Source organism: Dendropsophus ebraccatus, chromosome 7 (assembly GCF_027789765.1).
Source record: "Dendropsophus ebraccatus isolate aDenEbr1 chromosome 7, aDenEbr1.pat, whole genome shotgun sequence".
Classification (NCBI taxonomy): Eukaryota; Metazoa; Chordata; class Amphibia; order Anura; family Hylidae; genus Dendropsophus; species Dendropsophus ebraccatus.
In genome coordinates, this window is record NC_091460.1 from 101,705,114 (window position 1) to 101,732,885 (window position 27,772).

Below are 27,772 nucleotides of genomic sequence, written 5' to 3' on the forward strand. Positions count from 1 at the left end.
AACGACATCGGGCATAAATTTTTGCCCTGATGCCGGTAAGGACGTTCAGAGCGGGGCCGCGCGGTGACCCCGCTCTGAAGCGCGGCGGTCCCGGGTGCCGCTTGTAGCCCGGGACCGTAGGTATTAGCGGGCACGGTCCGATCGCCATGCCCGCTAATACAGTAATCAGATGCAGCTGTCAAACATGACAGCTGCATCCGATTACCGGATTCAGCCGTTCCCTGGTGTCTAGTGGCGGAGATCGCTCCCCCGGGAGGTTATCCCGGAGGAGCGATCTCAGTTTCTGAAGCCGGCCGGGGACCGCTCCAAGATGGCGCCGTCCCCGGCTCGGCACTCGTTTACTTCCGGCTGCAGCAGCCGGAAGTAAACGAGTGCCTATCTCATGGATCTCTGCAGCATATCCATGCTGCAGAGATCTCTATGAGAGATCAAAGCACTTATACTAGAGGCCCCCCTGGGGGGCTTCTAGTATATGTGTAAAAGTAAAAAAAAAAAAGTGTTGTTAATAGTAAAAAGCCCCCTCCCCTAATAAAAGTCTGAATCACCCCCCTTTTCCCAGGTTATAAATAAATAAACATGTTTGCTATCGCCGCGTGCGTAATCGCCCAAACTATTAACCCTTAGGGGACACAGCCAGTTTTCATTTTTGCATTTTCGTTTTTCCCTCCTCGTGTATATAAAGCCATAGCGCCTGTATTTTTCCACCTAGAGACCCAAATGAGCCCTTATTTTTTGCGCAACTAATTGTACTTTGCTATGGCAGATGTAATTTTTGCCTAAAATGTGCCGGGAAACCAGAAAAAAATTATATGTGTGGTGAAATTGAAAAAAAAAATGTTTTTTTTTTATTTGGGGGGGGGGTTGTTTTTACTATGTTCGCCCTGGGGTAAAACTGACTCGTTATATATGTTCCTTAAGTTGTTACGATTACAACGATATGTAACATGTATAACTTTTATTTGATTTGATGGCTTGTAAAAAATTAAAACCTTTTAAAGAAAATATATGTTCCTTAAAATAGCTCCATTCCCAGGCTTATAGCGCTTTTATCCTTTGGTCTATGGGTCTGTGTGAGGTGTCATTTTTTGCGCCATGATGTGATCTTTCTATCGGTACCTTGATTGCGCATATATGACTTTTTGATCTCTTTTTATTACAATTATTCTGGATTTGATGCGACCAAAAATGTGCAATTTTGCACTTTGGGATTTTTTTTGCGCTGACGCCATTTACCGTGTGAGATCAGGAATGTGATTAATTAATAGTTCGGGCGATTACGCACGCGGCGATAGCAAACATGTTTGTTTATTAATTTATTTATTTATTTTTATTTATAAAATGGGGAAAGGGGGGTGATTCAGACTTTTATTAGGGGAGGGGATTTTGTGTTATTAAAAATACATTTTTCTTTTACTTTACACATATACTAGAAGCCCCCCTGGGGGACTTCTAGTATATGTACTCTGATCTCTCATAGAGATCCATGCAGTATAGTTATACTGCATGAATCCATGAGATCGGTGTTCTATTACTTTTGGCTGCTGCAGCCAAAAGTAATAGAATGCCGAGCCGGGATCAGCGCCATTATGGAGCAGACCCCGGCCCGGTATGGATGCAGGGATCGCCCCCCCGCAATCGCGCCGCAGGGGGGCGATCCCCCCACTAGACCACCAGGGATGTATAACAGCAAGTATTTAGAAGCAGCTGTCAACTTTGACAGCTGCTTCTAAGTACTTAATTAGCGGGCACGGCGATCGGACCGTGCCCGCTAATAGCCGCGAGCCCGGGCTACATGCGGCACCCGGGATCGCGGCAGTTCAGAGGGGGGTCGCCGCGCGACCCCCCTCTGAACTCCCATAGCGGCACGAGGACGTTCAATAACGTCCTGGTGCAGCTATGGGTTAATCACATTCCTGATCTCGCACGGTAAACGGCGTCAGCGCAAAAAAATCCCAAAGTGCAAAATTGCGCATTTTTGCGCGCATCAAATCCAGAAAAATTGTAATAAAAAGCGATCAAAAAGTCATATATGCGCAATCAAGGAACCGATAGAAAGAACACATGGCGCAAAAAAATGACACCTCACACAGCCCCATAGACCAAAGGATAAAAGCGCTATAAGCCTGGGAATGGAGCGATTTTAAGTGACGTATATTTGTTGACAATGGTTTAAATTTTTTACAGGCCATCAGATACAATATAAGTTATACATGTTACATATCGTTTTAATCGTAACGACTTGAGGAACATATATAACAAGTCAGTTTTACCCCAGGGCGAATAACGTAAAAACACATTTCCCCCAAATAAACAAAATGCTTTTTTTTTTTCAATTTCACCACACTGATTTTTTTTCTGGTTTCGCAGTGTACTTTATGCAAAAATTCAGCCTGTCATTGCAAAGTACAATTAGTGACGCAAAAAATAAGGGCTCATGTGGGTTTCTAGGTGGAAAAATGCAAGTGCTATGGCCTTTTAAGCACAAGGAGGAAAAAACTAAAACGCCAAAAAAAAAAAAAAAAAAAAAACGAAATTGGCTCTGTCCTTAAGGGGTTAATAAAGAAACTTTTATAGAGCACATTCCATCTTACAGCTATTTAACAAATCTGGGAATTCATATCAAAGATAGCAGCTACTTTAGGTTTACAACAATTTGAGTAGGCTGAATCTCACTTCAAAAGATATCTAAAAGGGAATCTGTCACTAGGTTTATTCCACCTTAAATGAGGGCAGCATAAACTAGTCACAAATGCTGAACAGATCTGAGTATTACTTACATCATTTTGTTCATCATTCTCCTAATATGCAGGAGACTAGGGTTCTTGCCACAACCCTCCCCTGCTGATTGGCAGTTATCTATCCTGTGTGCAGACAGTCAACTGTCAATCAGCAGCTGGTGGGTGGAGTCTTTTACTTAATTTGGACATTGACTACCTGGCTTATACACATAATTGAAAGGACTACTTATTGTCCATGTTATGTAGGAGGCTCTCAGAATCAGCTGAACAGAACATTCTGTTCGCCTTCTGTCACTAGTTTATGCTACCCTTAGATAGAAAGTCAGCAGCTTTATGCTGTCCTAAGTTCTCCTTCAAGAACACACGTTGTACAATTTTCCTCATCTATTTTCACTGTACAGATAAGGTTCTTTGAGGTCTGCTAATACCGCTAATGAGCGGATTAGAAACTTTAAACGGAAACTGGCAGCACAAATACCTTTAGCACTGCTCGGAGATCGAGCGTTTTAGCATTTTAAAAAAAATATATAATCTTCATTTCAGGTTGTGTATCAGATGACAGGCTACTGTCGGCACAAATATATGCATATCCAAGGTGTCTGTTCTCCTTTAAGCTTGGTTGCCCTCCAAGGACTGATTACAGAAAACAAATGAAAGCCCCCACAGCACTTATGGTTTATTCTATGGCACATAAATGTTATGCACAGAAAGAAATACTCAGACCATTACATAGATGCTTCTATATACTGAACACTGTGCAACTGTAATCAAATTCTAATTGCTTGTAAGCACTTGGTCCTCAAATATCCAATAAGTGTTCCTGTGCAGACAAACTTAAATCATGTAAGCAGACAAGCATTGCCATACACAAGTCATCAGCTTTTTGTCAGGATCAGGAGGCAGAAATGAGACCTTGTGTAATTAATAAGTTGACATGCCCAATTTGTCAGAAGTGACTCCATATGACCTCAATGCTATAACCCAAGCTGCTTCTACGAATCTTAAGTTTTACAGGACTGATACCTGAGGGGAGAATTTGGTCTCGTTCTTTTAAAGTTATCCATGGCCTCTGAGGAAGCTGTTCTGGATGAACTGTAAATAGACAAAAAAAAAATTGAGACGCCACCATTAAAGTTGGTTAGAAGCATTCATGTTTGGTACTTAGAAACAGGATTAAATTCCACACTGCTGACAACTATAGCTGTTCTGACAAGGAGACATTGTACATTTCATAAATCCATGGTGTATACTGAGGAAGTATGTTTTTCCTTGCATATTACGTACCACAGATACAAAATACATCACATCTAATGGTCCTTTTAGACGGATCGGTAATTCACACGATTAACGATTTTGAATGAACCATGTTTTTTATAACGATTAGCGTTTAGACAGAACGCTACATCGTACGGAGAAATCGCTTAATCCTCTCACACAGGTCAAATCGTTGAAAGACTGTTTACACGAAACGATCTGCGAGTTTTTTGTGAACGATTGACGATTTGAGAACATGTTCAAAGATCAAAATAAACGATTTCTCGCTCCTCGCTTGATCGTTCGCCGTGTTTACACGGAACGATTATCGCTCAAATGCGATAGTTATCGTGCAAACTCGAACGATAAACCGTTCTGTCTAAAAGGACCATAAAAGAAAACCCAAAACAAAAAACTAAACACTACCTGCTAGATTGTCAAGCATGTAGTTCAGTAGCTTTCTGATCCCATCTGGCTCCTGATACAGACTGAGAATATCCTGCGATAAAGGATTGCCTAAAAGTTAAAATATAAAAAAAAAAGTCAGCATCTTAGGTGGAGGGAAAAAGTTAAATTTAACAAAACAAAACACCTTACCTTTTAAACCCAGGGTCTGAAGCCTGAACAGTCGCCCCAGCTCATAAGGTAAAACCCGTAACAAATTGTTATTTAAAAGCAATTCCCTGCGTAGAAAAATAATTGTTTAGGAGAAAATGTAACCATCTTTTACACATCTGTACATAATACATGTCTCCCAATCCTCAGCTTTGTGGCATATCCAAGCTTAAAGAATCCTGCAAGCATATGTAGTGTGCCCAATCGTTCAGCAGCCCTTACCATCCTACATCAGTGACAGGTGGCAACAAATGTTATGCAGTTTTGCAGTGGGCTAGCTCATGCACTTAGAGGTGAATTCTCCTCTGGGCAGAAGAATCAAATTCAGGCACATGGCTAACAGAGACCAGGAAATATGTGGAATATAAGAATTCTGCCCACAAGTCTCTGCTAAAACACACTTCAAGTGAACCGTGAATGCTGGCTAAGAATTTTCTGTGATTCAAGGGGCCTTCAGGATTAAATGGCATTTGCCAAAAGGAGTTTAATGGATGTGGCTGTATGTCCTAGGTCACCTAGGAGAGTCCAAATACTTTGCCTACATAGTTAAGTTGTGAACCGTGGGGAATCATGTTTATTTGGACTGGGGCATAAGCAACACTGATAGGATTACACTAGGACTACATAATGAATATAGGCCAGCTCACTGCTAACCTGTTTAAGGGCCCTATTCCACCGGACGATTATCGTTTGCATAATCGTTAACTATTAACGATCTCAAACGACCGCTATTGCGAAAGACCTGAAAACGTTCACTCATTTCCATGGAACGATAATCGTTACTTATGATCGTAATTGCGATCGTTTCTTCTTCCGTATTTCTTCGCTATTGCGTTCGTATCTATTGCGAACGACCGAACGATGTCTTATTCAATGCGAACGATTTGCGAACGTTTTGCGAATGAGCAACGATAAAAATAGGTCCAGGTCTTATAAAGCGATCAACGATTTCTCGTTCGGTCGTTAATCGCTACTGCATTTCAACCGAACGATTATCGTTTAGATTCGAACGATTTAACGATAATCTGAACGATAATCGTCCGGTGGAATAGGGCCCTTAGACTTGGTACAGCATGGAGGATTTACAAATAGTTACTTATGTCAATCAATACTTCAGAAGACTGGTTATGCCTGTTGAACCCTTTGGGTACTTTCACATACAGCCCAAGGATTTTTTTTTAAGGGGAATTCCTGTCTTAAGTTAGAGACTACAGTCACATGCTTACAACTAACACCATAAATAAAAAAGACAATGCCATGGTCATGTTACTCACCTGAGAGACACAACGTTCCCTAGCTCTGCTGGTAAACTTCTGAGCTTATTGGAAGATAGGTCCAAATAAACCAGATTGTGGAGCTTGGCAATATCAGGTGGTATGCGAGAGAGGTTGTTATCACTGAGGTGCAACACAGTCAAGTGTGTCAATGACCAAAGTGATGTGCTTAAACTGCGCACCCTCCCTAAAGAGGACAAAAAAATAAAAATAAGTCTAGAAACTAAAATACAGGCTCTTCAAATAGACTTTGAGAACCAAATTAATGATATGGTTCCCAGCAGCACAGTATAGATTCTGCAAGCTGATTAGATCTATACTGTGCTGCTGGGAACCATATTAGCACAATAATGCTGACTGGTTCCCTTTAAGTGAACCTGCGGCTGAAAATTAAAATATTCTGCTTTGAATAATGGCAACTATTATTCTGCGCATGGTCTTGGCTTTTTTGCTATACATGCAAACTCTAAACTAAACTGAAGATTCACAAATATAATTCCACGCACCTTACCTTAAATGGGACGTCCAGGATAAGCACATGAATTGTTAGGCAGCCAGGGAAATTATACATACTTACAGGTCTCCCTCCTCCACAGCTGCTGCAGCATATGGGGACAGGTAAGTATGCATCACTAATTCCCCTGCAGCATAGCAATTTATGCCATTTTCCCAGACAATCCCTTTCAAAAAGAGTTATTCCCATCATTCATTTGGCAAACTTCCTTCCTTCACCTGGTATGTCCACTCTTAATTTCATTGTTGACAGCTTGTCTTCTAGGTTACAGACCACCACTTAACTCTAAAAGTATTGGTCTAGCTGGTATGTGCAATATATAGTTCCAGTATACATACTATGGGGGAGATCTATCAAACATGGTGTAAAAGTGAAACTGGCTCAGTTGCCCCTAGCAACCAGTTTCCCCCTTTAATATTCCAAAGAGTCTGTGGAATGAAACATTTAATCTGATTGTTTCTAGGGGCAACTGAGCCAGTTTTACTTAACTTTTGCTCTAAAAGCAGTGGTCAGTAACCTAGACCATGAGTGGTCAAGAATGGGAGTGAAATGAGAAGTCAGGAGGTGGTAGGTTTTCTAAATGGATTCATTTGCAAAAAATATATATTTTTATGTACCCTAAAAGTTTAGTTACAGGAGATTGGCATACCCCTTTAAAAAAAAAACTGTCCTATTCATGGGGGGCATAAACTAGTGAAAGACCACAATTCCAGATACGCAAGACATCTTTTCACACATCAGAGCTCTCCTGCAGCTGCCTATACAGAGAAATGTCACAGCAATTGTGCAGGTGAAAGCAGGCAGATGCTCACAGATCTAGTATTCACCACAGCACGTGCACATCACTAGCAGGATTACCACCCTTATCTCAGCATGCAGTAGACTGATTTTAGGTCATCGGCTTACAGAAAAAAAAAAATGTAACACATGGAACATTATTCCTCACTAGTTTATACTGCAATACAATATGTTAACCCATCGGGTGAGTTACTTAAACTTTCAGGTGCCAAGAACAAGTTCTTGCGAATGTCTGTATGTACTTAACTAAACTACAAAAGGTAGGTGGTAGAAATTTCATAAACAAGGCAATTTGTATTTAACATGGGGAGCAGGTTAAGGTTAAAAAGTTTTAGTGGTGGACACACCATTAAAAGGTGTAAATCGATTTTTAGCGATCACAAACAAGGTTTATCGTTAAACCTGAAATTGTTCACCATATAAACAGAACAGTTGTTAGTTACAATAGTTTACCCCATCTGATCCCAGCTAAAAAAAAATGCATGATGTGGAGTCACACTAAGCGATATTTTTTTTTTTTTTTTTTTTTAAAGACACTCCGTAGGCTTGTGTGTCCTCTCTCAGGGTAGCAAAAACTAGTGACAGATAAGCTGAACAGAATGACGAATCTTACATTATGTGCAGCCGATCCAGAGATATCCTCATGAACATGAACAATAAGTGGTCCTCTCCATTATAAGCATGAGCCCAGTTCTCAATATCCAAATGAAGCTGAAAACTCCGCCCACCAGCTGCTCATTGCCTATACACAGCATGGACAGAGAAATGCCAGTCAGCTGTCAATCAGCAGCTGGAGGGTGGGGAGGGGTGAGGCAAGAATCCTATTCTACATTTTAGATGAACAGAATAATGGAAGTAATATACCAATCTGTTCAGCATTTCTGTCATTAGTTTATGCTGAGCTCATTTAAGGTGGAATCTAGGTCCCTTTAAATGATACGATTTTCCACACGATAATCCGGTGTTAATAGTGCCCTTGCCCTTCGGATAAGAGAAACTAGCAGACCGAGTCCAAGCATTGGGACCTGCCTAATCAAATTCCAACACTGTTCATGATCTGTGTGTCTCCCCCAGTGGTTAGACCCATACCAATCAGCTAGCTATTCCATATACTATAGATATAGGGTAACCCACCCTTGAATAGAAAAGTCAGTTAAAAACCTTAAAGTGACTGTACCACCAGGCCCAGGCTGAAGCACTTGAGGCGGGCCGACCCACCCTTAGTGGGAGGAAACCCTAGCCCCTCTATGATAGGGTTCCATTGATTCTAACGGAGTTACATCACGGAGGGGCTAGGGTTTCTTCCCACTTAGGCTAGGTTCACACTGCATTTTCAGCATCAGTTTAACGGATCCGTTTTTTTTAACGTCCAGAAAAATAGGGTCAGCAACGTTTTTTTGTCCGTTTTGGTCTGTCAAAAAAAACGGATCCGTTTTTTATAATGGAAGTCAATGGAAAAACGGATGCACACAAATGAATCCGTTTTTTGAAATCTGTTTATGCGTTTTTCAAAAAACGGATGCGTTAAAACGGATGCTGAAAACGCAGTGTGAACCTAGCCTAAGGGTGGGTCAGCCCGCCTCCAGTGCTTCAGCCTGGGCCTGATGATACAGTCACTTTAAGGTCTTGCTTTATATGGAATAGAAAAAAAAACCAAACACAAACTCACCAGAAATTTCCAATTCATCCCAGTGAGACTTCTTGCCGTTGGCCACTTCTTCTGCTGACATGATGGTGTATATTCTACGAGGATCAGGGGGGTCATATTTTTCTTTGGGCATCCCTGTTAGTCTATAAAAAAAATGGTTATAAATAAACAGTCAGAAGGTAGATTAATGCATGACTTAATATTTTATTCTTTTGGTTTAAGTTTGGGTGCAGAGACCCACCAATCACTAGAAAACAAGCAGGGAGAGGCACTCATCTGAGCTTTAGGACGACAACAGGTTTTACTTCTACTAGTTCTACTAGATTCGCTCATTTAAAAAATTTTGCAGAAATAAAATAGTACAGGTGATTTTAAGAAACATTGTAATTGGGCTTATTAGCCGAAAATAGCATTTTTATTTTGAAAAAGCAGTTTGAAGCTCTCCCCTATCTTCATGATTGTCTATGGAGAGGGGATAGGGTTGAGGGAGATGAGGCACCAAAACACTACAAAGTGTTAGCCCCGTGATGTAGCTGTAAACTATCTCCTCTGACAGTCAGCACTGACCTCTGAATACAGCTTCACACAGTCCTTTGTTCTCTGGTGCTCTCCCTTCTCCATCCCCTCTCTATAGAACAGACAGGGCCCGACTGATATAAGTCGAGATTTTCCAATGAGCAGTGGATCACAGAAAGGAGAGGAGCGGGAGACCTGGGGAAAGGCTTTTTTTGAATGCAGATAATGGCATATTTGCCTAATAACCCTATTGCAAAGTTTTTTAAAAAAATCGCCTGTACTTTTGATTTCTGCAACACACTTTATAAGGATATATAGTTACATTTTAAACAATGTCAAGTGTACATGACCATGTTTTATTGCTTATACATTTCATACATACAAGCATACCCAAGGCAGTGTTCAGCAGCACAGCATTGTCTGGATGTTTTTATAGCTTTTGGCGGCATTGCTTTTAAAAAAAAAACCCTACTATAGGCTTCTATAGTAAGTTGTGAAATGCTCGACATACATAGGAAGAATTTATTGAGACAGGCGTTTCACACTCTAGTAAGATGTTCCCTCTTAAGGCCAAAATAAGCCGAGTTCTTAAGGGCTTAAGAAAGCAAGTCCAAGCTAGGGCGGATTGAGCCAAGTACTGCATGTCAAAAGCCACAAATCATGCCCTACTGGCTTAACATCTTAAAGGTCTGAAACTATACATCCATTCAGCCCCTGACTGGTGGAGCAGCCTGGACAGAGTTCTGATCACTATATCTAAGCCATGCACAAGTGGCATCACAATATCTGTACTGCAAACCTTTGGTTTAAAAATAAAGGCAGATAGATTTTCTGTACATTAATATGGAGACCGGCATCTTGGTATTGCTAATGTTAAGAGCATTTAACAATATGGCTTACAGTTGCCACATAGACCATAGGAAAGTCTGGAGGTAACCCACTAAATTCTATGGGAATTTTCTAGACCAGTGCTTCTCAATTTCAGTCCTCACCAACAGGTCGTGTTTTGAGGATTTCCTTAGTATTGCACAGGTGATATAATTATACTCATCAGGTACAGGTCTTTTTATGGGATAGCCTCAAAACATGACCTGTTTGTGACTGGAATTGAGAAGCACTGTTCTAGACTGACCTGTGCAGAGGTCAGTAAACAGGAAAAGGGGGTGCAGTGACAATCACATTGTGATGAGTGCTGCCAGTATATTCTAGCTAATGTCCAAACACTGTAGGCCTACCTGCGAGAACCACTAAATTGGGATTCGGATTTAAAAATCACAGCTACAGGACTATTTTGGCTTAACAAGCCTGAAATTAACTTGTAAATAGGATTATATTTTTAGGTCTTAAAAGGTGGCATTTGATTTACTACTAGCCTCTTCATTTTTGTGGAATCTCGCCTCCCCATCAACGGTTCCTATAACATTCAAGGAGAATGTACTAGCAGGTTCACATTTTCTAACAATCAAGAAATCCTACCAATTTTTCTACAAATTCAGGGAAATCGACTGTAAGGTAAATGTCCTTTTACATTTAAGTGTCTTGGCCATAGGTCGCCACTGATGTTTACAGTGCCTTTACATGCATGGAGAAATTGAGCTGTCAGACTGCATGAACAATCCTTGTATCAGTAATGCAGCCATGGAAACTGAAAGCAGGGATATACATCTGTGCTTTCATTTTCCTGATCACACATCCATAAATACTCACCACAGTGTGCTGCGTTAAGGTCCTATTACACTGAGCGATTTTTAACGATCAACGACAGCAAACGAGATTGTGTATAGGTAACCATATTACACAGAACGATAATCGTTACGATTGTTACTATAATCATTATTGCGATCGTTACTATGATAGTTCATTGTTTTTCTGGGATCAGAAGGAATAAACTATGTGCTCTTAAACTGAACGTGGAACTTGAGCGAACAAACGTGGAATTACAGCGAATTAGCAATAATTTTAGGTTCACATCTAAACAAACGATCAACATACGAAAGATTTTTGATCGCTAGCTGCAATTACACAGAACGATTATCGTTTAAATTCAAACGATGTAACGATTTTTCGCACGATAATCGCCCCTGTAAGAGGCCTTAAAGGCCACTTTGCCTGTCACTCTTGAAGAGCCTGCTGACAGGCAGAGAGCAGTAACTAGGACACCGCCCAGATAACAAAGGTCAACAAAAAAAAAAAAAAATAATAATTTACTGGTGTCCAAAATATTTTAATGAATTTGGGGTGCTGATTCTGAATTTGCTATCAGTTTTGCCAGATTGGCTCAAGTTTGAGATTTTTGGTATCTTATTTATAGCACTTGTTGGTAAATGCGACGCATCATCTCATTAATTTCTTTGGATTAGTACTTAAACTGAGCAGTTCTCAATATAGTTTTTAGTTAATTAGTGTTCTAAAAGTTTGTTCATAGCTTGATTTTTGCACTAACTTTATGTTGTTGTCTGTTTTCCAGTGAAAAGCATAAACTCATCAAGAAGTTGTCTTAACGATCCAGACTCATTCTGTTACATTTGTGGTGAATATACACTGCAAAAACATAGAAGAAACATAACAGACTTCATAAAAAAAGTGTATTTGGCCTATTTTGGTGTTATGCTTGGGGACCAAGACAAGTCTTGGGCACCACAGTGTGCAAAGCATGTATCGAATTATTACGAAAATGGAGCAAAGGACAAAGAAAAAGCTTCAAATTTGGTGTTCCAATGGTGTGGAGAGAGCAAAAATCTTTGATGGTCCTCAAATTCGGAAACTCATTAAAGATTCAAATTTTCCTAAGGAAATGAATGACATTGAAGCTGCTGCATGGTGTAGTTTTGTGTTGGTAGTGAAGAACTTCTTGGGAAATAAAAAGGCAGACAATTATGAAGAACTGGTACAAAACATGCTATTGAGATTTAGAAATCTGGGTGTACACATGAGCATTAAATTTCATTATCTTCACAGTCACTTAGACAGATTTCCAGAAAACCTTGGATATTTTAGCGAAGAACAAGGGGAGAGATTTCATCAGGATATTATGGTGATGGAGGAAAGGTACCAAGGCAGATGGGACAGACATATGATGGCTGATTACTGCTGGAATCTACAGCGTGACTGCCCAAATTACTCACATAGAAATCATATAAAAAGCGCTTTTCCAGCGATTAAATGTCTCCTATCTTTCATGTCTTGTACATTTTTGAAGATTACTTTCTAAAACTAGTTAAAATAAACTAAAATCAACATTTACTTTGTTAAATTTATTGTATTCATGAGTAAAATTTATTGTATTCATGACAATATCAATAAAGTTAATGCGCGTGTAGCAAATTACATCTTTTTACACATTTCACGAAAAATCTCAAAAACTTGAGCCAATCTGGCAAAACTGATGACATTCAGAATCAGCACCCCAAAGTTACCCTAAATTTGTTGAAATATTTGTTGAAATATCTTTGGCCCCAAAAATGCTGTTGACCTGTGTAACTAGTCACTGCTCTCCCCCTGCCTCAAGCATATTTAAAAAGCAATATATTATTCAGCACATGGTGACTGGCTGCATCCACTACACACAGGCGAATCTTTACCTTATTCACTCAGAAGTCGCCCCATGATCATATAGGACATTAGGAAGAAGATGCTGAGCCAGGTGTACTTTACAGACCAGTGTGATAAATAACTCCCCTGGTGTCTGACTGGCCATTTATGAAGCAGCTGGAGCTGCTTTTTTTAATCCAAGATCTGTCCTGGGGTTTGTTCGGCAGGTGACGCAATTATCTTAACCTTTTAAACTTGCAGCCCTTTGTCAAATTGGCGTGGCCTAGAGTGTCTGTGCCCTAGGCTTGCACTGCCTTGTCCCTCCTCAGGAATGCCCCTGGGAAGAATTTCTCCTATTCACCACGTATCTGAACACTGCACATGGGCCTTAAAGGGGTTATCCAGAGCTACAAAAACATGACCACTTTCTTCCAGAGACAGCCCCACTCTTGTCTCCAGCTTGGGCGGGGTTTTGCTGCTCAGTTCCATTGAAGTGAATAGAGCTTAATTGCAAACCGCACCTGAACAGTAGGAGGAAAAGTGGCCATGTTTTGTAGCACTGGATAAACCCTTTAAAAGCAGCTGACTGTACTAGTTGTCTGGGTGGGTGGGGGGGGGGGGTCGATTGTGGATAAGAGTCGCTTTAACTAGTTTCAAAAATATGCATGAATAAGGTGGCCATACACCTTCAATAGCAGTTCTGGCCACACTCCTATTCAAGAACAAGGGTCAGGTAGTAAAATACAACATGCCTAACCCATCTCTAAATCTGTCATCAGGGGAGGGGGAATGAGGTCACCATCTCAGACATTTGTTATGAGTAAATGAGTTGTGCCCAGATGACCCATTTAAAAGGAACCTAGCATTATAATGATGATTATTGTCCACACTGAGCTAACTGGAACATCCACTTTAAGATTACTAGATTTCAGACACCGATAATGCCAACACTTGAGGTCTAAATACACAACATTAACTTGTGACTATTCCAAAACAGATTTTATAAAAGTAATTGAAGAGGGGGGGGGAGGAATACTCCCTGCTTTTCACCACTTCTAAGCACAAACATGCATGGACAATCTAAAAATAAATTTAGATTTGTTTTTCTGTGTTATTAAAGGAGCACATTACAAGCTGGAGAAAGACTTGATACATCCTTAAGGGGATTTCTGGCACAAACCCAGATAGGCGATCAGTATTGGATTGGTGGGTCAGCTGACTGAAGGGGCTTTTACTGATTTGAGACATGGCGGGATGCAATTTCACGGGCGGGATGCAATTTCCAAAGGGGAAGTTTTGGATGGGGTACCTAGTGGTAGGAAAAAAAAAGTCATGGGCGGAAAACAGTAAGGCGGCATCTTCCTGTGGGCAACTTGACTCAAGTGTGTTTCAGGCCGAGCTCGCATACCTTCCCATTGACTTCAGTGGGATGACATAGTTGCAGTGGGATTTTCATCCCACTGCAGGTACGTCAAAGTCAGCGCCCTTAACCCCCCACGGCATGGGTACATACTGTAACAGGTCCCCGCCCTGGATTGCTTCGGGGGCTCCTGGCCCCCAATCAGTGCGCTGCGGTGGGGCATCCCATTAAAGTAAGCAGAAGGGTATCCACAGCGCATTTCAATGCAAACTCCGTGTGAAATCTGCTGTGGATACGGTATGTGTGAACCCGGCCTTAGAGCAGAATTAAGTGGTGTTGAAGGAGAGATGTCCAACAGGGGCTCCTGACAGCAGGAATAGGAGATGTATTGCAAAGACTGTAAAGGCTGCTAGTACAGATAAGTGAATTAACAACAACGAAGCACTTCATCTCGGAAATCTGCTTATCAGCCTGGATCCAGCTTTTCCCAGCACCCAGGGAGAAGTGGCAACGATAAGCCGACTGCCAAGGTAAGAAAGGTTCACTTTGTGAGTCGAGATGAGCGGGTTTATTGTAATAAAGATTGATTGACTACAACACGTCCAAAGACAGGCAACAAAAGTGGTGGACAGTCTAAAGCAAAACAGGAAAGACAAGCATCTAAATCTCTAAAGTCTGAAGTAGGGCTGGGCGCTACGGCCCAAAAAAAAAATCTCGATTTTAAAATTTTTTGGGACAATTCAATTTAAATCTCAATATTTATTTTGCTAAATAAACATTTTTTCTATTTGCGGCATCAGATACTATTTAAATGATGTTTGAGTGCAGTGTATTGTGGAGGTACAGTGGATGAGGGGTGGGTAGTACAAGAAATAATGAGGGTCAGGGACATAGCTTGAAGAATGGGGCAGACGGGCACATACCAGGTTTACCCTTCTCTGCCCAGGCGCACACCTCTGGCACTTCTGCTCCCCTCCCAGCCGCATATGGAGGTCCACGGAGGCGGCTGTAGGGGCTGAAGGATAGGGAGATAGTGTTGCTGCGGTTACGCGAGCTGTATAGCCAAATTGAGGGCCACAGTGCAGACCCTCGATCCCACTGTACAGCTCCAGCAACCGCAGCAACACTATCACCTGATGCTTGAGTCCCTGCAGTCCCCTCCAGGGAACTCCATGGGTGGCTGGGACTAACGCACCACCCACCACCAATAATTGTTTTTTAAATCCATTTTCAAGAAAAAAGTCAAATAGTTTCTAAAATTATGACCAAATTAATTAATTTTGATTAATTGCCCAGCCGTAGTCTCAAGGAAAGGTACAAACTTAATTACAGGATAAAATAAGGTTCAGGAGGGAAGTGTTAATAAAATATGAGCTCAACACCACTGTAGTAAGTTGGGGGAAAAGACCAAAAGCAAATATGCACATGCAAAAAGACAAGACTTATTGCAGACTAACTCACTGTGGATTTGAGTATTTTCCCTATTGAGTCGATGTCTGTCTCCACATAGATATTACGATTTTTCCACAGCATGTTAGATAAAATTCATGGTATTTAGTGAAATGGTTACATTTGACAATTTTACCACCTCAAACTGCTACAAAACTATGTTGATTTTTACTCTGTTGACTGTAGTGTGTACGGTCATAGCTACAAAATGCCCATCTGAAAAGTCAGAGGTGAGGCCAGGGAACACTTGCTCCGGGCCGCAACGCAGCTCCCTAGCTTTTAGTGACAGACCGGGTTCTGAGCACAGTCTAAATTTTGTGCAGTGTGCTATGTGCTATGGTCACATGATTTAAACTGCCAGTTTGACAATGTCGATGTTGGCAGCGTCAAACAACGGCTATTTTACATGATTATCTGGCTAATACTGCATTATCGGCCAGATGGACGTATTGTAAAATGTCAGCCGTATGGGTGTGACTGAAAATCAATTAGGCACCGATTCTCAGTCACACTACGGCTGCGAAAGCCACACCGTGTGAACTGTCACTTATTCCCAGACAGTTTGGAAGCTACCGAAAAATGAATTGACAAGTAAATTTCCACGGCTGCATTTAACTGCCGTCGTTCAATACAGGGCTGTGGATCCAGCTCTTTCATAAATGACCAGTCAGACACCAGGGGACTTTATCACACTGGTGTACAGTAGATCTGGCTTTGCAACTGCTTCCAAACTCCCTACATGATCCTGGGGCAACTTCTGATGGAATAAGGAAAGCTATAAAGCAGATTCTCCTCTGTAGATGCAGCTAGTCTCCAGCCACCATGTCCTGAACAACTCCGAACCAGATGAGATGGATCAGGTGGTCCTTTTCTGCTGACAGTATGTTTATAATTAAATATTCACCATACACAAAGGAAAACTGCAAACATTGCCAGAAACCTGTGATATAAGAGGTCAGCCATAGTAATATAGGTCAGACAGACCCAGATTTATCAGCTCTGACAGCATCCACGCTCACTCAACTAGCTGAGTGGGCATTTTTTGAGTGGGGCAATAAGTCCCCAGGGGGAACCATGAGCGGAGATTCTGTAATGCAGAGGCACAAGTACAGGTAAATAAGACCTCTATTATAATCCCACCACCCCTTGTCCCTTCTTGTTTTGTACTGTTGCCCAGAATACCTTTAATTTCTGCTTCCCTCAAAACACACACGCAATCAGTGTGCGCACACAGGAAAGAAAGGAAACATTTGGTTGCCCCAATTGATTTCAAATTTTCATTTACAAAAACGGCAGTCAGTTTTAAATCAGCAACAAGGGACGTACTTGTCAAAAAAAAAAAAAAAAAAAGTGTTAACACAGCCCAAGGCAGTGTAAAAAGCAGCATGACTCAAGTCACCAACACAGACTGAAGAGTTCCATTGACTTATGGACACCAAGTAAAACAGCCCAGTCTGCAGTTTTTTACTTCCTGACCACATCTGGTGGCCACAAGCAGGCCAAGGTAGGTGGTCCAGGAAACACTTTCTTTTTTGGGTTATACAACATTTACTCTTTGGCAATGCTTTGGAGCAATAGCCAACCCAACACAAAAGTTAACAGCTGAAGTGTAAAGTTGGTATTGTCACAATTAAAATAGATACAATAAAAAAAAAAAAAAATATATATATATATATATATATATATATATATATATATATATATATATATATATATATATATATATATATATATATATATATATATATATTTTTTTTTTTTTTTTTTAAATACTTTCTGGTAATTTTGGGGGCTCTTTACATGCAATTTATGGTTAAACTGACACATCTGGGTTGTCTCCATTACAACAATATCCAATTTAGGTTTAATTTTCCAATGTAAAAAAAACAATCTTCCAAAAAAATAAAAATCAATAGGCCTAAAAGCGCACTATTCAGATCTTTTCCCTTTTCACACTTCTATATATGGAGCTATACGGGGGCTCCTTGCGCCATGGTCTGTCCGCTACATCGGTACACTGTCTGGATTGGATCACTTTAAGGAATTTACGAGTTTTTTTTAAGGAATTTTTCTGTCTAAGTTATTCACCATATGTGATCAATAATGTTATACTAGTTCAGGCTATTAGGCATGCATTGATATAACACATTTGATTTACAAATTAAAAATTAAACTCTTTAAAAGTATACTTTAACTTATTGCATTGTTTAACAACTTTTTTTTTTTTTAAACAGACATTTTTAGTCCCAATAGATTAGGAATCCTTTGATTCCTAATATTGACAAAGAAAGCTCTAATCCATATCGGCATTCGACTGAGAGGATTGCCAGGCTACCAGGTACTGTTTTAAAGCCCCTTAGATCTTGTTTTCAAATCTGAAAATGGGCCTAAAGGGTAATTCATGTCAACAAGGCTATCGGGCCATGGACGTAGTCACAGAGGGCCATCTAGTATACAGGGAGGTCAGCTCACGATCTCATTATACCGGCTGTGCCGCACTCAAGACATGGTAACTTCTTGGTGCAGCAAAGGGTTAATGTGGAGTGACACTAAATTAAGTTCATGTTGTTGCCCATGGTGAGACTAAAGTCATTTCATACTCCTCTATTCAGTCTCCTTCTCCCATTTTTGAGCTGCTGCTTTCTACTGTAGACACAACTGAGCTTTTTAGTAATTTCTTTTCCTCAACATCTATGCCTACAAGACCTTAAAGTGGTACACATATTTAGGAAACTTATCATAACCCACCACTTAACAGAGGTTAAGTCTGGCACTCATTCAGATCACAAGCTTCCTGGCCCCCTTTGGCCTGTTGGCAGCCAGACTTTGATGGGAGCTGCGAATAGAACGTAGCCCTCAAGCTAAACGGTTTGCACAGCTCTGTTGACTAGCTGCAACACTAGTTACATAGGCCATCGAGGTTACTTGATTTAATTTGTGAATATTCGGAATGTGCAGTAATTTGTTAGTTTTTTCTAATGTTGAAACCCATCCAGCACACTTAGTGTATTTTACTTACACAGAACAGTGAAGGAGACATTAGTCTGTATACAGCTTAGCGTTTTAGAGTGGTTGTGCGTTCACAGTGGAGTGCGTTCACACTACAGAATCTGCACAGATAACATTGCGCAGATTACAATGCTTGCCCCCTTGCGCTCCCGCTTGACACTCTGCCCGTGCCATAGAGTCCATTCTACTATTCTATGCTAGGGCAGGTTCTGCAGTCTACCCAAAGAATGGACATATCCGAATTGATGTCCGCACAGATTCCGTAGTGTGAACGCGTCCTTGGATTTGAAGAGAGAATATGAACACTTAAACGTGGCAAATGTTTATTACCTGTTAAATCAGCATGAAGCGAGCTGATCACTGCTCTGTTGGTCAGTAGGTTCTAGAGGAATGAGCACCAGTTAAAAATCTCCAAGCAAGACTTCTCAAGCAGCGTTAGAGGTGAATCAAGAGGGCAAAAAACCTGAAAGAATTGAAGGACATTACTAGCTGCACTGGTGACAAGTGGTTTGGCAAAAAAGAAACTAGCGCAATTTACACATATACATAGTTACAGACTTAAGCCAACCACTGCTTAAAATAAAGTAACAAATGTTTAAATATCAATTAGATATTAAGTCTCACCTGTGATTAAAGGGAAACTTCGCTGACAATTTCCAAAACTGGTGTCAGAAAGGTAACAGGCTTGTTATTTAAACAAAAAAAAAATCTCCAGTCTCACAGCAGCTGATCTAAGTACTGTATGTCATGCAGAAAGTGGTGTATTTCAAGTCTTACAGTGCTCTCTGCTGCCACCCGTCTATGGCAGGAATAGTGCAGAGCAGGAGAGGTTTTCTATGGGGATTTGCTACTGCTCTGTACAGTTCCTAACATGGACAGAGATGGCAGCAGAGAGCACTGTCAGATTTAAAGGGAAACTCCAGGTAGAGGTTAAAAAAAAAAAAAGAAACTGCAGAAGCATATAGCATTAACTAGCTGTCTATCCCAGGGGGGGGGGGGGGGGGGGGGTCTGTATTGTATTTGTTCTTCCTGGTTGAGCGGTTCCCAGAATGCAATGCTTTCCCTCACCTGATCATCACAGTCCCCCACTCATCACAATCAGTAAAATTAGCTCAGCACCTGCTTATGGCCATTCAGAGATGGATCACTCAGGGGATTAGGGGATTGGGGGATCCAGACAAGCCTCCTCTGACATCACACCTTGCCCCCTCTCTGCATCAGCCTGATCGCAGCAAACACAATGTGAGAGGCATGGAAGATTTGTAGTCTATGGTGGGATAGCAGTGGGAGCAGGAGACAATGTGAATTGGCACAGAGGCCATTTTTCTTCACTTCCTGGATATCTATCAGCTACCAGTGTGGCAGAACTGTACAGATATGGTAATACATTATATAGACACATCTACATAACTTTTAATGTACTTTTAATAGAAAACAAGTTCTTATCCGGAGTTCCCCTTTAATAGAATACACTGCTTCCTGCGACACATCAGCTGATAACCACTAGAAGACAGGAAATTTTTAAATAGTCATACAAGTCTATATAACTTTCAGACACCAAATTTGTTTGAAAAAAAAAAAAATAAAAAATTTCACAAGCGCTCGCTCACAATGCCTTCACAAGGCTTGATCAATAGCAAGGCTAGGCTGCACAACTGATTAGAAAATATGCGTCGGATAACGATAATTTATATGGCCACAAAAGAGTAAGCTGATGAACAATGACTGGTTTACATGGGGCAATCTGGTAAATATATGTTCCTAGAAAAACTTATTTGGTCCATGCAAGGACCCCCCAAGTAAAGCGACAGCCTGGCACAAAATACAGCTTACTACTAAAAGCACCAATACACCAAGACTTTTATGGCCCCAAGATGTCAAGTTATGAATAATTTGTATCAGGCATTTGACACGTTGCTTATTCACACACACATTTTCCTTTGTAGCCTACTCCAAAATCCATCAATAAGATTCGCATACAGTGGGTGAATCTGGTAAACACACCACTTACATGGAAGGCCACTCATATGCTCACCCATATTTAATTCTCCTGGCACAGGTTTTAATTATGCCATAAAAAAGGGAACATTTAACCCTTTGAGGACCAGGCCCAAAATGACCCAGTGGACCGCGCAAATTTTGATCTTAGTGTTTCCGTTTTTCCCTCCTCCCCTTCTAAGAGCTCCAGCACTTTCAGTTTTTTATCTACAGGCCATGTAAGTGCTTGTTTGTTACAGGAATAGTTGTACTGTGTAATGGCGTCATTCATTTTACCATAACATGTATGATGGAATTCCAAATATATTATTTATGAAGATATAAATTGGTGAAATCGCAAAAAAGAATGCAATATGGTAACGTTTGGGGGGTTCCTGTGTCTACGTAATGCACTATATGGTAAAAGCGACATGACACTATTATTCTATAGGTCAGTCCGAACACAACCATATGCAGGTTTACGCAGATTCTCTAATGTTATATATTTTTTTTAAATGAAATCCTTTTTTTTGGCAATTAATTATAAATAAAATGGGCCTATTGTGACGCTTATAACGGTTTTATTTTTTCACCTACGGGGCTGTATGGGGTGTCATTTTTTCCGCCATGATCTCTAGTTTTTATTAATACCATATTTGTGAAGATCGGACGTTTTGATCACTTTTTATTAATTTTTTTATATATATAATGTAACATAAAATCGGTAATCCGCGCACTTTTTTCCCTCTTTTCGTGTACGCCGTTTACCGTTCGCAATGACGCTTGTTATATTTTAATAGATCGGACAATTACGCACGCTACGGTATATTATATGTTTATCTATTTATTTATTTTTACATGTTTTATTTATATAATGGGAAAGGGGGGTGATTTCAACTTTTATTGGGGGAGGGGTTTTGGGGTAGTGTGTTAGTGTTTTTAACTTTTTTTTTTTTTACACATTTGAAGTCCCTTTGGGGGACTTTTACATTCATTACTTGGATTTTTACACTGATGAATGCTATGCCATAGGCATAGCATTGATCAGTGTTATCGGCGATCTGCTCATTGAGCCTGCCTGTGCAGGCTCAGTGTAGCAGATCGCCGATCGGACCGCATGGAGGCAGGTGAGAGAGCTCCGGCGGCCCGTTTTACCGATCGGGACCCCCGCAGTCACACTGCGGGGGTCCCGATCGGTAGGTGACAGGGGACTCCCCCTGTCACTTACACTTAAACGCCGCGGTCGCGCCGCGATCGCGGCGTTTAAGGAGTTAATGACACGCGACAGCGCGATCGCTGCAGCGTGTCATTACCGGTGAGGTCTCGGCTGCTGATTGCAGCCGGCCCCCACCTGCTATGAAGCGCGCTCCGCTCCGGAGCACGCTTCATAGCGGGAGAAACACCCAGGGCGTACAGTTACGCCCTAGGTCGTCTGGGGACAGACTTCCATGGCGTAACTATACGCCCTGGGTCGTCTAAGGGTTAAAGAGAACCTATCATGGCCGAAATTAAAAAAAAATTTTTTTGCTAATAAGCTGTAAATTAATATTTTATTAATATTTGTAATTGGAATTATTTTATTTTACTCCCGTGATTTTACAATATACACATTCTCTTTTACTGTCTCGCGCCGGCTCTTTTTAAAAGAGCCGGCGCGAGACAGGAAGCTCCCGGCATGCCGAGCGGCGGGAAGGGCTCCCATGAGCCTTTGCCGCCGCTCTGTAAATACACAGTGATCCCGCGCTATACAGCGCGAGATCACTGTGTATGTCTATTCTAACTCAGCCTATTAGTATGTCCCTGAAGATACAGACTACCTGTGCAGTCTGCATCTTATGCGTTTACCTAATCCTGTATAGCGGAGCAGTAAGGGCGGGGGCGGCCATCTTGATGACGTCATTGGTGCGTTCCAGCGCTGGAACGCAAAGGACGTAATCAAGATGGCGTCCGGCTTAGCTCACCGCTACAGAGGACCGGGTAAAGTATAAGATACAGACTGCACAGGCAGTCTATCTTCAGAAATAAACTACATGAAGATACAGACTGCCTTTGCAGTCTGTATCTTATACTTTACCCAGTCCTCTGTAGCGGTGCAGTAAAGCCGGGCGCCATCTTGATTACGTCCCTTGCGTTCCAACGCTGGAACGCATCACTGTGACGTCATCAAGATGGCCGCCCCCGTCCTTACTGCTCCGCTTTACAGGATTAGGTAAAAGCCTAAGATACAGACTGCACAGGCAGTCTGTATCTTCAGGAATAGACTTAGGGACAGATAATCTATTATAGGGGCAGTTAATTTTAGGTGATTGGTTCTCTTTAAGTGTACAAATATAGAGGCACAGGCGCGTAATATCTTCATTTTCTGAATTTGGGGAGGATGTGGGATAATATATATACATTCACATACACACAGTGGTACCCTGGTTTAAGAGTAACTTGGATTAAAGAGGACCTTTCACCCTCCATGCCGGGGTGACAGGCTCCTGACCCCCCTATACATACCTCATCGCACCAGGTCCTGCTTCCTGAGCCGGTCAGGTGACAGATTTCAGCGCCCGAAGCGTGCACTTACAGGAGTCAGATGCTCAGAGAATGAATGGAGAGTCCGATGCTCTGTCATTCTCTATGGGCATCGGACTCTCCTGTGAGCGCGCACCGGGCTTCGGGCGCTGAAATCTCAGTCACCCGACCGGCTCAGGAATCGGGACCCAGCGCGATGAGGCAAGTATAAGGGGATCTAACAGGGGGTCGGGAGCCTGTCACCCCGGCACGGGGGGGGGGGGGGGGGGGGGGGCGCTCAGGGTCACAGGTTTCCTTTAAGAGCGTTTTGGTTTAAGAGCTCCCTGTACTGGATGGGAGCGCGAGTGGAGGAGGGGCACGGCCTGCATAGCGGGGTCTACAGCACTGTACTCTGACCCAGGAAGTCTCCCTCACCCTCCAAATCATGGCAGATACACTTCAGCCTGGGGCTTGCATCAGGGGACAGGACTGTGGAGATAATCTCTTCTTATCTGTAACCCCTCTCTCCCAGACAGAGTGCTGCATTTTTATGCCCAAATCTGCCCAGCTCATTCCTTCATGCTCCCTGCAGTCTCTGTCCGCCCTTGTGTTTCCCATCCTCTCCATTACGGGGATCTGAAGTTCCATCCTATAGCTACAAACTGCTGCTGTATTTTCAGGTTTATGCACTTACTATACATTATACTCCACATGCTGATTGCTATACTGTACAGTAACTTATAATTACACATATTCTGCTGTTATTCATAGTTTGTGTCATTTGTTTTACATGTTCAGAAAAAAAAAAACATTTTTGGGGTGTGGAACCAATTGTCTGCATTACAGTGATTTCTTATGGGAAAATTTGCTTTGGATTACAAGCATGGACCCGGAACGCATTATGCTCGTAATTCAGGGCACCACTAAAAAAAAAAAAATATATATATATATATATATATATATATATATATATATATATATATATATATATATATATATATATATATATATATATAAATTACACACAGATTTAAGCCATGCTTCTATAAGTAGTAGTCTTTATAACGGGTGGGAAAAAAAAAAAAAAAAAAGCCTTACACATTCCCCAATATTTGTGTACAGTCAATGCAAAAGCAGAACTGCGGCAGCCATCACTCAAAATTTGCCAACACAAGACAGGCTCACAGGAGTAGAGGTAAAGTGTGACGTATTGTTCCAAAACAGCCAGTATATTTGGATTAGGCAGGGATCACACCATGATTGTGCCCTCTGTTGCATATATACACTACTGACCTGTCAAAATGAGATGTTGATATATACAGTGGTACCTTGGTTTAATTTCAAAATTGTGACTTGAATTAAGAGCATTGCTTTGGTTTAAGAGCTCCCTGTACTGGGTGGGAGTGCGAGGGGGGAGGGGCATGGTCTGCATAGCGGAGTCTATAGCCCTGTACTCTGACCCAGGAAGTCTCCCTCACCTTCTGAATCATAGCCGATCCACTTTAGGCTGGGGCTTGCATTAGCGGACAGGACTGGGGTAATCTCTCCATAGCTGTAACCCCTCTCTCCCCAGACAGTTCTGCATGTATGTGCCCACATCTGCCCTGCTCATTCCTTCTTTGCCTTGCAGTCTGTCAGTCCGTGTTTCCCATCCTCTCCATTAGTGTACAGTAACTTTAATAATCATATATTCTGCAGGTTCTGAATGTTTGTTTCATTTGTTTTACATGTTATTCAGAATAAATCAATCATTTTTGAGGTGTGAAACCAATTGTCTGCATTTCTATGATTTATGTGAAAATTTTCTTTCGTTTAAGAGTGGATTTGGATTACAAGCATGGTCCCGGAATGAATTATGCTCGTAATACAAGCACCACTATACACATGCATTTTATGAAAAATATCAGAAATAATGAAAAGTGATGACAGGCTTAAAATGTACCAACAGATACTGCAATTTTTAATTTTTTTTATTACAATACCCTATCAGAGTGGGGATCCGGGTGGCGCGGTCCTTTCCCCCAAACGCCCGTTCCGACACCGATACTTAGATTGTTTAGGCGGCTCACTGATGTCAGCGACGGTCTGCTGCAGCCGCCACTCCTATTACACGGAGCGACGTACTGCAGACCATCATTACCTTTCAACATGACTGGTCAGTAATTGGCCACGTAATTGCTCTTACACAGGCTGATACGGGTAGATATCGCCCCTTGTAATAAAGACAATCAGCCTAGGAACCAATCCTCAGCCATTAGTTGTCCATAAACATTGCACTTCTACGTAACAGGTGTGTGGCCAATGAAAGTACAGAGAAAATAATGAAGCCATACTCTAGCTCTCCAGGCTCACCAATGTCCTTCTGGCTTCTCCCCGCTTACCAAAGCCACCAATGAAGCCATCTCAGCAGCGACAGGCCACGGCTGTCTTGACACCGTCAGTAATTGGCGGAGTGACTTGTTACTTTAGAAAGATCTCAGAAGTGCTAGCGGCAGCTGTGGAGATGTGCGATATGCCCCCTAATGCCAAGAATCCCCATAGAGAACACAGATATTGATGTGAATGGGGATGATGGAAGAGAACAGTCAGCTAAGCACTTCCTCCCAATGAATCATATGGAATTACTATGCAACGTTAAAATCAAATTGTAAATGCCATTTCACAATAGAGAAGCAATTAAAATACCAACTTAATTTGGCGTTACACACCTCCTATAGGGCACCAGCCCAAAAAAATGTGACAGGTGAAGACACCATAGACACCAGAAACAAGATGTGCAGTAGTGAGTGGTCTTTATCAGGGAATATGCTAGCCAACTAAGATTAAGCACACAATTCACAGCTCATCATGAGATGGCACCACCTTTCATCCAACCCAGACAGGTACAACCACCTAATCCAGGAAATTGATTATGTGCAGAACCTTTTGCAAATTCAATGCAATTTCTCACCAGCACAAAACACAAATTTTACACCTGGTCAGGAGGTGGTAAACTGGTTCACACTTTGTATTGCTTTAAAGGGAACCAAACAAAATGGTTCAGACATGGCTCTCCGCTGCACAGTATAGCTCTACTGTGCAGCTCACTGAGGCTACCAGTTATTAGCCTCTCTACCTGTCAATTATCCCCACACCGTGCGCTAACAGGTAGAAAGCCGTGGCCAGTAACAGGAGGCTGCCGCCCAGATGACTAGTTGCTGCCCCTCTGACCTTGCGTGCCACAACACTCTCCCCCCATATGAACCACAAGGTCTACTCCACCAAAGACATGTGTAAATTTACTATGTTCACAGCAGCATTGTTCCTACCATTGCTCAGTGACAGTAATTCCTAAAATCTTCAAAATGCCTTTAACTATAACAGGACATAATCTACAGGAAAGAAGGTTTCACCACTGACAGGCATTCTTCACTGTAAAAGGAGACAAACTGCCCCATGGTGCTGTGATGGTTGGTTAACTAATAAGGTTGAATGTTGATCTTTCTGAAGAGGATATATTGCAAATATGAGCCATATAATTGCTAGCCAGTATTTTTGTGACACCACCTTTTATGGGTCTATAAATTGAAGTGAACAGGTACTATACCGCACACAACTACAGACATTACCTGTGCGAAAGGGGCCTAATACTTCATAACATCTACAGTCTAAGGGTTCAAACCCACTTGCCGGATCTGCAGCGAGTCTCCTTGCTGCGTTTTTGCAGCGAGACTCGCTGCAGATCCCGGCCCTATACTTTCATTAGCAGAGAAACTCGCAGCAGGGATGTACATCCATTATACATTACCGGGTCCCCGTTCCAGCTTGCTTCGGGGCTCCCGATGTCTTCACGGCCCGCCCAGCCAATCAGTGCGCTGCAGCGGGGCAGCGCACTGATGTGCCGGGAGCCGCCGAAGCAAGCAGGAGCGGGGACCTGGTAATGTATATCCTGCCCGCCCCCCCTGCAGCCCCGATCGCCCCCAGCAGCCTCCGGACGCACGATCGCCCCCCGCAACCACCCGGCCGCACGATCGCCGTGCGGGCTGCGGGGGGCGATTGTGTGGCCGGGGGGGCGATCATGCAGATGGGGGATGCGGGGGGCGATCATGCGGCCAGGGGGGTGCGGGGGGGGGGCGGGCGGGATATACATTACCAGGTCCCCGCTCCTGCTTGCTTCAGCGGCTCCCGGCACGTTCCGCCCGGCCAATCAGTGCGCTGCCCCGCCGCAGCGCACTGATTGGGCGGGCCGTGAAGACACCGGGAGCACCGAAGCAAGCAGGAAAGGAGACCCGGCAATGTATAATGTCCGGCGGCTAGGGGGTTAATGGGGAGGGCTGCAGACAAAATCGCAACAGGGATGTACATCCCTGCTGTGAGTTTCTCTGCTAATGAAAGTATAGGGCTGGGATCTGCAGTGAGTCTCGCTGCAAAAACGCAGCAAGGAGACTCGCTGCAGATCCGGCAAGTAGGTTTGTACCCTAAAAGGAATTTAAACTGGAACTACTCTACATCAATCTAGCCAGGATTAAAAAAAAAAATATATAAAAAAAAATAAAAAAAAAAAAATGATGTAATTGCGTTACCATGTGATAATACAAAGGCTCGACAATT

General features: G+C 42.2%; 1 protein-coding gene across 3 annotated transcripts in view; it reads right to left on the reverse strand.

The window, feature by feature from the left end:
- The window catches only part of CNOT6L (CCR4-NOT transcription complex subunit 6 like), a 48,738-nt gene that overhangs the window by 12,662 nt on the left and 8,304 nt on the right, over window positions 1-27,772 (reverse strand). The window contains exons 2-7 of one of the 3 annotated variants that reach the window (XM_069978021.1): window positions 19,037-19,169; window positions 8,863-8,984; window positions 5,882-6,068; window positions 4,590-4,675; window positions 4,419-4,508; window positions 3,762-3,830 (exon numbers count right to left, since the gene is read on the reverse strand). In XM_069978021.1, the coding sequence (XP_069834122.1) occupies window positions 3,762-3,830; window positions 4,419-4,508; window positions 4,590-4,675; window positions 5,882-6,068; window positions 8,863-8,974 (544 nt within the window). In that variant the 5' untranslated portion in view covers window positions 8,975-8,984; window positions 19,037-19,169. Of the gene's footprint in view, window positions 1-3,761; window positions 3,831-4,418; window positions 4,509-4,589; window positions 4,676-5,881; window positions 6,069-8,862; window positions 8,985-11,800; window positions 11,898-19,036; window positions 19,170-27,772 lie in introns of those variants that run through there. The other 2 variants (XM_069978023.1, XM_069978022.1) reach the window with 2 other exon arrangements.